At 40.1% G+C, this 12,476-nt stretch overlaps 1 protein-coding gene across 1 annotated transcript in view; it reads left to right on the top strand.

The window, feature by feature from the left end:
* Positions 1–3,107: 3,107 nt before the first annotated feature.
* Positions 3,108–12,476, top strand: part of EVL (Enah/Vasp-like) — a 183,736-nt gene continuing 174,367 nt past the window's right edge. Inside the window, exon 1 of the mRNA XM_063439139.1 lies at positions 3,108–3,473. Coding sequence (XP_063295209.1) covers positions 3,469–3,473 — 5 coding nt within the window. The 5' untranslated portion in view covers positions 3,108–3,468. The remainder of the gene's footprint in view (positions 3,474–12,476) is intronic.

The following is a 12,476-nucleotide window of genomic DNA, read 5'->3' as shown; positions in this document are numbered from 1 at the left end:
GGATAGCGAGAGTAATGATAAACAAATTAGCGATTTCACTGTGATTGACATTTTACCATAGGTTGAAGGTTATCTGTAGAGTTAGTTGCAGAAGCTAATGTTTGTGGTAATTGTTATTTTGTTAAAATAGTGCTGTCAGTCTTTCGTCAGGTTATTTTGGCCGTTAAATTTTGATAAGGAAAAATTGACTCCCTTTGAAGCAATTTACTGCCTGTGACAATTAGACCAGAAATATCCTAATTTCACAAAATTATAGGATATCTGTCCATATTGAACACTGAATTTGTATCCATTTTTAGGAGAATTGAAAGATTTCCATTTTGCTGATTATCAATGAATTGAACAAAAAAAATGGAATTTGGTGGAAACAGCCCGTAAAAATGTAGGTTTTTTTTTTTGTTTTTTTTTTTATAAATCATACACAGTGTTTAATACAATAAAGTTAGTACATTATTAATACAATGTATGCATACACATAATATTTACATTGCTCTTAGAGGTGCATTTAGTGTTGTACAGAGTACATTAAACGGGCACTCTAGAGCTACAACTACTACAACTCTCTGTAGTAGTTATGGTGTTAGGATTCTACTGACACTGTCCCATGGTAGGTAGTCACTTATCTGGATGTCCCTAGCCCCAGTGGTCCCGTTCTCTTTTCAGTTAGATCTAAAGAAGAAGTTCCCCTTCTGCATATGATGCATCCATTTTGGCCCTATTTGGATGGAATACACGTAAATTTGTAAATAGGGGATAACACTTATGCCATACCTCAGGAGACCCGGGTAAGGGTCAAATGGTTTAAAAAAGAAAAAAAAATGGTTTGATGTTATTGTATTGTATGTTATTACATAAAATGAAACTCAAAAATAAAGAATTGAATAGAAAAAAAGTTACTTTTTTAAGTGACATAAACCATTGGATCATAAACAAAGCAAAAAATGAACAAAACAAACAAACAAATCTCTATTTTGGTTGTGTTTGCAATGCATTGCTTTAAACTTGTAAGGTGTTAATCTAGTGAAAATAAAACAATGTTTAATGAATAGACTGTAGAGACTCAAACATAAATACATATGTGTCAAACTAATGAGAAAACATGAAAACAGCATATCTGCTCAATTTATTTATTTATTTTTGTTTGTTTTGTATGTATGTACCATACTAGACTACACATTAAATAATAAACGAGATTCTGAGTGTTAGGTCAGAGATATCTAGTTTAAAGCAGAGTTTAAAACCAGGCACATTTAATGGAAAATCAGGATTCAGGATATGTACAGGTTAGGTAGGCAAGGTCGTTTGTGCACTAAGTCACGATCACAAACGCAACGGACTACATAAAGAGACTGCAAGCAATTAAAAAAAAAATTCTGTATTTTAAAATTTAAAAAAAAAGCTTTCTGGTAGTCGTGATCCATCTGTTGGCTTTGTTCATTAGAAAACTGAGGACCAACAGAAATCTTTAGTGTGTACATTAAGTACTGCCTTCTGGAGTAAGCTTCCCAGTGCAAAAGAAGGTTAAAGGGACAGGACACTGTGGTCACTATAACTGCGTCATGTCAATAAGGTGGTTATAAAGGGACACTATAGACACCCAGACCACTTCAGCTCATTGAAGTGGTCTGGGTGCAGTGCTCCTGTCAGTTTAACCCTGCAACTGCAAATATTGCACTTATTTATAAACTGCAATAATTACATAGCAGGGTGTACGTTACCTGTCAGTCACTAGAGGCACTCCCGGGCTGTTTTGCAGATTTTGGTCGCCTAACTGATGCTGGACTTCCTCATGATCTGCACGAGGACATCCAGTGTCAGCTAGAACCCCATAGGAAAGCATTGATTAAATGATTCAATGCGTTCCTATGTGGTAGTCCTAATATGAGTGCGGATCTTGCTGCGCATACGCGTTAGGTCCCTGACATCGGCTGACTTTGGGCGAGGAGCAATGCAGGCAGAGCCTGACCTAGCACCGAGAGAAATGGGTGCTGGATTCAGGTAAGTGACAGAAGGGTTTCTGTGCTGTGGGGTGGGGTGGGGGTGGGGGGAGGGTACGCATGCAAGGGGGGTACTACAGTGCTAGGAATACAACTTTGTATTCCTAGCACTATAGCTTCCTTATAATGTCTGGAGTCCCCAGCAATGTCCTTCCATTCAGAGTTAATTGGAAACGAGCCCCACGCCTCACCTTTATGATGCTTGGGTTAATGGGTGGCTGCTGGTGTCAGCTGACTATGTTCAGCCTATCACAACTGCCCATTGCTGGGATGAATCGGTATGGCTAAGGAAGTCATACCTTCAGTCGGGGCTGGGCTGTGGGTGGCCAGCAAGCCTCATTCACTCAAGACTATAAACACATTAGCTTGTGTTCTCTTATTATCATTTACAAATAAAAATGGGCACTTTTATAAAATAACCTGGTTACGCCCCCATGGCTGTCAATCAGACAACCCGTCCTGTTACTTCCTGGTTTGGTTAGCTCAGTGGAGTTAAACTCAAGAGGCAGCAATTGCTCAGAGCACCTGCCTTGCAAATACTTCTCATTGAGCTGTATTGGAAGTCTGTGATTGGACAGCCACAGAAAGTGGGGTTTCTACTTTTCGTTGGGGGTATATCTACCAAATAGTGATTTGTATTTATTTTTTTATCTGCGCTGTGGAGTGTCTGTTTAAACTGCTCAAAATAGTTTAACACTGAATGGAGGGACAGTGCTAGGGGACTCAATGCCCTATGATTAATTTAGTGTATTCACTAAATTCCGAATCATATACATCTGAAATCTGAAGGAAACATTTATTTAAAAATGGCTGATTTAGAACATCTCTAGCTAGGCACATCATTGCTGTCTCTTCCTAAATTTTACCATTTAGATTACAGTTTATTACAATTCATAATTTAGTGAATAAGCCTCAGACAGATACATAGTTACCATGAAGGCTAATTATATTTTGTCCAGACAGTTTGTTTATCTCCTGTCCTAGTAACAGCTCTCCCAAACTCCCCCTACCATTGCACATGCAGGTGTCTGACTGGTGTTGAGTGAGTGCTATGTGAAAAGGAGGGGGGGAGCTGCAGATTTTATTAGTGGCCAGCAGGGGGCAGCACAGCTCAGCTCCTTTTGTATCTGCTTTCATTGCTGCAAACCTCACCTCCTTTTGGTGGAGAAAAAGATGGCAGGACCTCTGAAACAGCTGTCAGTCGGCAAGGACCATCTCTGCAGCTAACCTCGACCCAAACATGATCTTCACCGGACTCTGGAGTGACAGTATCAGTACATCCAGGCCTGTGAGAGAGAGCAAGCACCATCACCACCTCCCAGTTTGCTGCAGCTGCAGAATCAGCAATTGCAAGGCACAGAGATCAGCCTGTAATCTGACAGCCAAGCTGTGAGTCTCAGCCCTGCAAATAAGAGAGACATTTTTTTTTTTAAAAAGGAGGAATCCAGGTTAGGAAGCATTTCCTACAAGAATGAGGTAAGAGACCTCCTTTTGCCTATTCCTGATCTGCATTGCAGCCTGAGTCTTATTGTAATCAGGAGACTGAGTCATTGCAGTAGAGATCATCATGCAATGGATGGAGTGGGTGCATTGCCTGTGATTTGAGAGATATCCATTCATTGTGTCTGTACTTGGATACAATGTACATGTCTGGGGGGGCTGCTTGCAAATTGCTGAGCTGCAGGGTTCCATTAATAAACTGTGTGGATCACCAGATTCCAGACCCCCCCTTCTCCTGCTCATCATCCTCTAACACCCTTTAAACCATCCCCCACCCCTGCATTTATGATCACTGTGTATACAGTAGTGTGCTCTATACATATTTATACATCAGATGACAGATCACAAATTATAGCAACAAAACAGCTTATATATTTATTAATATTTTTATTATTATTATGAATATTCCTGTAGGCAAGGTGGGATTAACCCTTGCTAAGCTGAAGCAGCCTGCAAATTGCTTAAAGCAATGCATTGTTTATAGCACACTGGGCAGGAAAAGGTCAAATGGATTGCCATTAACCTATTTATGTCAGTTTGGCTGTGCTATGCAATGCACAGCAACAGATTTATTTATATATATATATATATATATATATATATATATATATATATATATGTGTGTGTGTGTGTACCCTATTGAATCAATGCAATGTTTTGTGGACCCAGGACATACTTGAAAACGAGAGAAATCTCAATGTATCTTTCCTGGTAAAATATTTTATAAATAAATATATTCTGACTCAACGACAGGGAGAGAGTTAAACGCTCCATCCAATAGCTTGCTCTTATGTTTGTCATCTGTAATGCCATTGTCCTGTTGCAATAATAGTAAATAATGTTATATTGTGTATAAATAGTGTTATGAGCTGATGAATTATGACATGTTTATGATACAGTTACGAAAAATGTTCAATTTATTATGACATGTTTATGATCTATTTTAAAATATATATATATTCAATGTATCATCATGTGTAAACCTTAATATAGTGAGCCTTTATGATAATGTGATATATGTTGGATTGGTGATGTTCAGAATAGGCTGTAATTGCGATACAGATATGGAGCAGTATTGGAGCAGTTATTTTCTTGTGTTTGAGTGGCAGACAGATATAACTTCAGCTCACACAGCAGACAGGCTGTTCGTTATCTGTGGCCTGGCTGGCACCTTTCATTTTACAAGGCAGCCATACTTAAAATAGGCTAAATGCCTCACAGGCCACTGCCTTATTTAACGCAATCATCCATGCTTAAACGGACACTGTAGGCATTATAGCCATTTCATCTTGTTAAACTGGAGTCCCCTAGCGCTGTCCCTCAATTCAGTGTGTTAAAGCATTTTTAAGCAGTTTAACACTAAAAAAAAAAGGTGCCTGGTCACCTACAGTCCAGCCCCTACTGGAGGTGTGGCTAAGGCAGAGATTACACACTTCCTTCTTTTGCATACTCCTTTATACCAGCAATCGGCGCTGTGATAGGCCGGAAGTGGTCAGCTGATACTTTCCGCCAATCACAGCTGCTCGTCACTGCTCTGGGTAATGCTTCCTGCTTCATTAAACGCACAGGGAAAGTTGTCTGCTGGGGACTCTCGTTTAACTTAAAAAAAATGTTTTAAATGCTTTAATTCAGAATGAAGTGACAGGGCCTGTGGTCTATAGATACTATAGCTACATCAATGAGATGAAACCGTAATAGAGTCTACATTGTCCCTTTAAGTATGTTCCTCCATAATGCACACACAGAATTTAAGAACAATTTAAATACATGCTCCTCACTTTTTAATTTGCACTTGACATTGGAGACTTGGATCATGCACACGAAATCTATTCATTATTAAAAAAAAAAAAAAAAAATAATATATCAATATATAATTGCATATTTTTCATATATGATTTTATTTTTTCATATTTTATTATTTTGAATAGCTTATTCAAAAATATAAAATCAAGGCCTATTTTCTCTCAAACGAGGCTTTGGGGAGATATGTTGAGTTTTTCATAGCAGACAAAGAGCTAAATATTTTCTGCAAAACACTTTTTATATCAGTTCATTCAGAGATAAAAAAAAATACATTTATAATCCTATTACATTCACACAATATGATTTGCATAGGTGAAGAATAGAGATAGAAGTAACAATAATTCTTTACAGATTGTATATTTCTAACTCCTGCCTGGATAATGCTTCGCTGTATTTTAATGATCCGTAGATCATGGAGTATATCCTTACTGGAGTGTTGTTTTTTGGATAGCTGTGTCAACGCAGGTTGGAAAGCATGTGATTAACATACACCAGGGCTACCCAAAAGGTAGATCCCACAGATGTTGTAAAACTACAATTCCCATGGTGCTTTGCCTTTAAGCAGCATGCCTTTAGAAAGACAAAGCATCATGGAAGCTGTAGTTTTTTTATTTATTTTATTTATTTATTTATTTATTTATTTTAAACATCTGGGGATCTACCTTTTGGACACCCCCGACATACACTGTGCCGGACCCACAATGCTTCATTTCATATTTTGACAGACAGTTCACTTAGTCTCGTCAACATGTGCATTTGGCTGCGATCAGAACTTTTGGGGGACAGAGCAGTCTAAAGATACTATGTGTAATTAAATGAATATGATGAGCAGATCATCATGGTCAGCTCTTTTCTCAACCTAAGTCCCACTATTCAACTTTTGATCTTTTTTATTCTTTTTTTTTTGTTATCCATGAATATATAATAAAACTGCTCTGTATGGTATAGGCTACTGCAGTGGTGCTCAAACTGCCTGGTCTTACACTACTCTTCCCCCCTCCCCCTCATTACAGGCCACACTTCATGTCCCCCAGACTGGGAAGTACATTTTGGGAGGTGTGCATCAGGGGAAAGGGGCAATATTTTTAAAGCAATCAATTTACTGCTAGTCATTTGTGGCACTCACGCTGAATCACTTTACATCGTCAAACGGCTGATACTGGCTTGTCTTGTCGCAGGACGACTGAGTTAAAAATATTTCCTGCTCAGAAAAAAAAAAAAAAATGTATCCCTTCGCCTCACCCAGCTACAGTGCCGAAAATGTCTGTTTATCTATTCTCACCACAAGACATGCAATCCTGTCCAACAGTTATTTTGCACACATACCTCATAGGATGCATTGTGTTTATATCGCTGTTTGTGTATACTCCGTTTACTGTATCATCATATGCACTTATTATTATTAAACTTTAAAATGATACCCGTCACAGGGAGAAAATGTTAGAATGTTTAGAAATGTTTGTGTTTTTTGTTTTTAAATGTATCTTTTCTTGCTGTCCAAAATCTATAGAACTAGCTTTCAGAGTTTAAAGGGACACTGTTGACCTCAATATCACTACATCTTAAAGGGACACACCAAACACTTTAATTTTTGCTTTATGCATGGTGTTTTTTTTTTTTTCTTCAAATAGAAAATGCCACTTTTATAAACGAACCTTGTTACACCCTACTGGCTAGCAATCAGGCAACCGGTCCTGTTGCTTCTTGGTTGTTTAGCTTAGTGGAGTTCAAAGGAACACTATAGTATTATGAATACAAAACTGTATTCCTTGGAATATAGCGTCCCTCTGACAACTATGGATGTCCTCATGCAAAGCGGCAGTCTTAAACGTCCACTATAAACAATGCTAAAATGTCAGGGACACAGCACCAAAACCAATGCAATGAGATGAAGTGGTCTGGTAGCCTATAGTGTCCCTTTAATTTAAGAGGCCAACAATTGTCCAGAGCCTCTTCAAAGACTCCTCATTAAGTAGGTATTGTAAGTGCTGTGGAGCTGTGGAGCTCTGTGATGCACTCCTGTATAGACTGTGTTTTGTGAGTTTTATGGTTGTGGATCTCTGTGATGCAATCACAATCATCACCTTCATTTATACACCCCACATCATTTGTTTTATAGTTGTGAAATTATATGATTCATTCACACACACTTCACACTAGTCATACGTGGTTTCATCAATTTTGTCCAGAATAGAACCACTTTCCATTTATTTTTAAATGAATCGATCAGTTTAAAAACTATTATAAATCGCTATTTAAAAACTATTAGAAATATCTTAGATCAAAAATGCATGTAATTTATATAAATAATTGTTGCAGAAAAAGATCCATTAACTAAAATTTCCACAAACATTTCTTAACCCCTTAAGGACCAAACTTCTGGAATAAAAGGGAATCATGACATGTCACACATGTCATGTGTCCTTAAGGGGTTAAAGGGACTCTTCAGTGCCAGGAAAAAATCCGTTTTCCTGGCACTAAAGGTCCCTTCTCCCTCCCACCCCCCATCCCCGGTTGCTGTGACTTACCAGAGGCAGCGACATGCCCACGCCCACGCTCCTCCTCTTCATCACGTCAGCCGGTAGCGGAGACTGATCACGCCCGCCGGCGGGGGAGACCTAATGCGCATGCGCATTAGACCTCTCCATAGGAAAGCATTGAAAATGCTTTTCAATGCTTTCCTACAGGGATTTTAGCGACGCTGGAGGTCCTAACATAGCGTCAGGACGTCCAGCGACGTTATAGATAATATATAGATATATACAGATAATCTGTGCTTTAATCCAGCAAGTGTGCTCTAGTGGCTGTCTAGTAGACAGCCACTAGAGGAGGAGTTAACCCTGCAAGGCAATAATTGCAGTTTATGAAAACTGCAATAATTACACCTGCAGGGTTAAGTGTAGTGGGAGTTGGCACCCAGACCACTCCAATGGGCAGAAGTGGTTTGGGTGCCTGGAGTGTCCCTTTAAGCCCTAAAAACTTCCATTTGATTAGCTGCAGAAGTGGCTATGCAATGAATAAAGATCCAACCCCTTTTTGCACAGCACTTGCTGGGCATTGTCTGATCAAATTCTTCCCATAAAGAAGCAGTGGGGACAAATCTCCAATCCTAAGCTTCTCATAGAGATGGGCCATGTTATAGAGAGGTTTTTATGTGTCCAACAAAATGGTGATTTACAATTGCTATATAAAGCCATTGTGAAAAATCTTATCCGCTTTTATTTTTAGATATTGGAGTTAAATTCCACATCAGCTATTTAGTTAGCAATTGCCTCACTCTCCCATTATATCAGATATGTATTTTAACTCCCTCTGGCCTTAGCCAGAGCCTCATTGAGTATGGTAAGTGTTGTAAAGTTGCTACCCTAGCCTCGTTATCTTTTGGTGGTCTTCCATTGACTTACTCCCCTAGACAACCTGACAGTAAGGATGGCGGTGTAGGGTTTCTGCTTTCTCCCCACTGATCCTTCAAACCTCTACCCACCTTCCCTTTATTTCTCCTTCACTCAGTTCTCTGTTGTTGTAAATATCTATGCAAAGGTTGCTGTTCTTTACTGCCCTCTTGGTGCCCCTCCCTGGGTCTTCTTGATCCCACCCCTTCTCACCTTATCGGAACCCTCTCCCCCTGTCTCGTGCCATTCTTAATGCATATCTTTAACTGCTGTCTTTTTTCTTGCATTTTCCTCACTCGCCTTAAACATGCTACTGTCGTACTCCTCCTTAAAACGTCATCACTTGACCCATATTCCCATTTCAACTATTGTCCCATATCCCTGCTCCCTTTGTCTTCCAAGCTTCTGGAATGTCTTCGTTTTTAGCAATCTGGCTTGCTTCCTCAATTCCAACACTTTCATTGATCCTCTTCAATCTGGTTTCTTCCTCCTACATTCTTCTGAGACCGCTCTTATTAAAGTAACTAATGATCTAATGGTGGCTAAATCCAAAGACCAGTATTCTATACTAATTCTTATTTACCTCTCTGTTGCCTTTGACACTGTTGCTCATGTCCACCTTCTTCTAACTCTTCAATTCCTCCCAATGTTCACTCAGTGCCCCTTTTGCTAATGACACCACATTCTCTCATCCTGTTTGGGTTGGAGTCCCCTCCCCAGGTTCTGATCTTGGTCCCCTTTTGTTTTCTCTTTACACGGCCTATCTAGGCAAACGCATTAATTCCTTTGGATTCCGCTACTATCTGTCTAACGATGACACCCAGATAATTTTTCTTCCCCCAAATGCTGATCCTCCTCTATCGGTCTCCCTGCAAGTTGATGGTACCCGCATCAGCTTGTCCTTGCAAGCTCGCTGTCTTGGTGTTATCTTTTATTCTGGCCTCACCTTTTATGACTCACATCCAGTCTGTTGCTGCTTATTCCACCTTAAAAACTTTGCCTGCATCTTCCCCTTTGTTACGCAAAATACTGCTAAGGAGTGTTTTCATGCTCTAGTAATTTCTCGCATTGATTACGGTTATTGGTTTCCCCAAACTGTACTGCCTTGCTACAGTCTGTAATGAATGCTGCCACCAGGCTGATTTTTCTCTCCTAACGCTCTTCTTACACCTTGCCTCTCTGTCAATTCTGATATTGGCTTCCCATACCCTATAGTAATCAATTCAAAATACAAACCCTTACCTTGAAATCTCTTAACAACTAAAGGATGTCTACCTTCATCCAGCCCCTAGTCATAGGCGTGCGCACGGGGTGTGCCGGGTGTGCCTGGGCACACCCTAATACCCGTGGCATGCCTATGGAGTAAGATCGGCAAGGGAGCTCTCAGAATCTCCTCTGTCAGTCCATGCAGAGCAGGCGCTATCCGAGCGCCGGCTCTGCTCTCAGCCTCCCTTCACCGGCCCACAGGTTCCTCTTGTGAGATCTGAGCGTTATCGCGGCGGAAGGGGCTAGAGTTCACTCTCCACTGGACCACCACACACATACCGTGCACACACACACAGCACCCTCACAAACACACCACACAAGCAGCACCCTCACACACAGCACACAAGCAGCACCCTCACACACAGCACACAAACAAGACCCTAACAAACACACACACAGCACACTACCAGTACCCTCACACACAAACAGCACCCTCACACACAGTTCATTAACAGCACCCTCACAAGCACGCACACACACAAACACCCTCACCCACATAGCACACTACCAGAACCCTCACACAGCACACACAGACACACATATATATATATATATATATAAATATACGTGGTTTGTGCTTGTGCTTTAGGGTGCACACCCTAATGCAATAGGCTGCGCACGCCTATGCCCCTAGTCTTCAGTCATTTGAGAAATTCCTCAGACCTGTCTCTTGCTCTCCTTAAAGGGCCACACTTGATGCTCACATTCCAGTTCTGCTACTTTCCCACCTTGTTCCTTAGTTGCTATCCCTTTCGATACGCTTCCTATTGTGTTTTTATACCCCACCTTTTCTAGACTGTAAGCCCGTTGTGTTTTTATACCCCACCTTTTCTAGACTGTGAGCAGGGTCCTCAACTACCTATTGTTCCTGTAAAATTTTGTAATTGTCTCATTTATTGGTAAATTTCCCCCTGTATCACATTGTAAAGCTCTGTGGAATAAGTTGGTGCTATATAAATGCAAATAATGATAGTAGTCTAATAGAGGCAGGCTAATTATTGCACTCAATTTGATAGGACATAAACTCCGAACACTTTTTTTTTTTTTTTGTTCCTGACATCTATAGGAATGTCAGAGGTAAAAAAAACCCCACAAATAATTAGTTTTTTTTCCCCTTTATTATTGTATTACAATTAACTTTTTTTCTGAGAGCTGGACAGCAGGCTTTGACACTGTATGTTTAAGTCATCCAGCCACAAGCAGGCTGTTCAAGGAATCATAAACCTATATCCAACCAGGAAGATGATATTCTAAAAGCCATGGGTAAGATCCCTACAAACAAAACGGGGGTATTTATTTGTGAAATTAATAGGGTTATTCTCACTAAAATGAATATTCAAGGTGAATTTTATATTGAAGTTAAAATTAGCAGAACTGGAAAAATACTTTGTCATCGATGCTACCAGTTTTGCTACTCTGGCCTTAAAGGGACACTTGGCACCCAGACCACGTTATCTCATTGAAGTGGTCTGGGTGTCCTCTTAACTCGGCAATGTAAAACATTTCAATCTCAGAGAAACTGTGATGTTTACATTGCAGTGCTAAGACTGCACCTAGTGGCTGTGTTCCAAAAAGACGCTATGGGTGCTTCCTGCTGTTTCACAGAATTTGACTCTGTGAAACGATGTTGGACATCCTCAACGGTCCAGCATCTTCAAAATCCCCATAGGAAAGCATTGATTAATTGCTGTCCTGTGGGGAAGACCTACTGTTTGCGAAACCCTCACAGCACATTCGTTTCGTCCATAGCTGTGACATTGGAGGAGGATAACCGAGCCAGTGCCAAAGGGGATTCTCACTTTACTAAATAACCCTGTAAGTAATTTTAAAAAGAGAGTCTACATGGACAGGGTACTTGCACCATAACCACTTCAACAAGACTAAGTATTTTTGATGCTTAGAGGGACCCTGTAATGTGCCATGACAGCACAAATCACACATTCCATTCTGATTACAGTCACCTCTCTGCACCTCTTCAGACCGTTACCACACTGTAAGGCAACTCGCTTTGCATAAGTCGAAAATTGTTAGACAGCTTATATTTATTTTTTCCGTGATTTTCTCATTATTTTCACGTCCTCTGTATTTAACAAAGAACGCAGGCATTTATCTGGACACGGTCTAATATGATTAAATAAATCCTAACTGCACGTATGATGAGTAATTCCACAAGGCCTGTTGCTTAGTGCAGTGATGGCTCACTGTGACCAATATTTCCACCAATGCCAGTCATCACTGATTGGCAAAGCAATGAAGAGGCAGTGTCTTTATTCACTGTACACTTGCTTGCAGCTGTGCGTATCATATCCTCTATTTAAGTGATCTTAAATCGCAAAGAAACATTAACTGTCCTGGTTCTCGTTCAGAGCAAGCTGTTTCAGGCTGTTCTGATATAAAATATTAGGGTAGAAGTAATGGAGAATAGTAAAGATAATTTCTTTAAAGTGGAATAGCACTGCAACCACTCGACAATAATAGAATTTCTGGTGTTTTCTCAACCCCATGTCAAGTAGCAGAC

This window comes from Pelobates fuscus, chromosome 13 (assembly GCF_036172605.1).
Source record: "Pelobates fuscus isolate aPelFus1 chromosome 13, aPelFus1.pri, whole genome shotgun sequence".
Lineage (NCBI taxonomy): Eukaryota > Metazoa > Chordata > Amphibia > Anura > Pelobatidae > Pelobates > Pelobates fuscus.
Note: the sequence above shows the minus strand (reverse complement) of the source record. Positions and strands in the feature narration are given on the sequence as shown.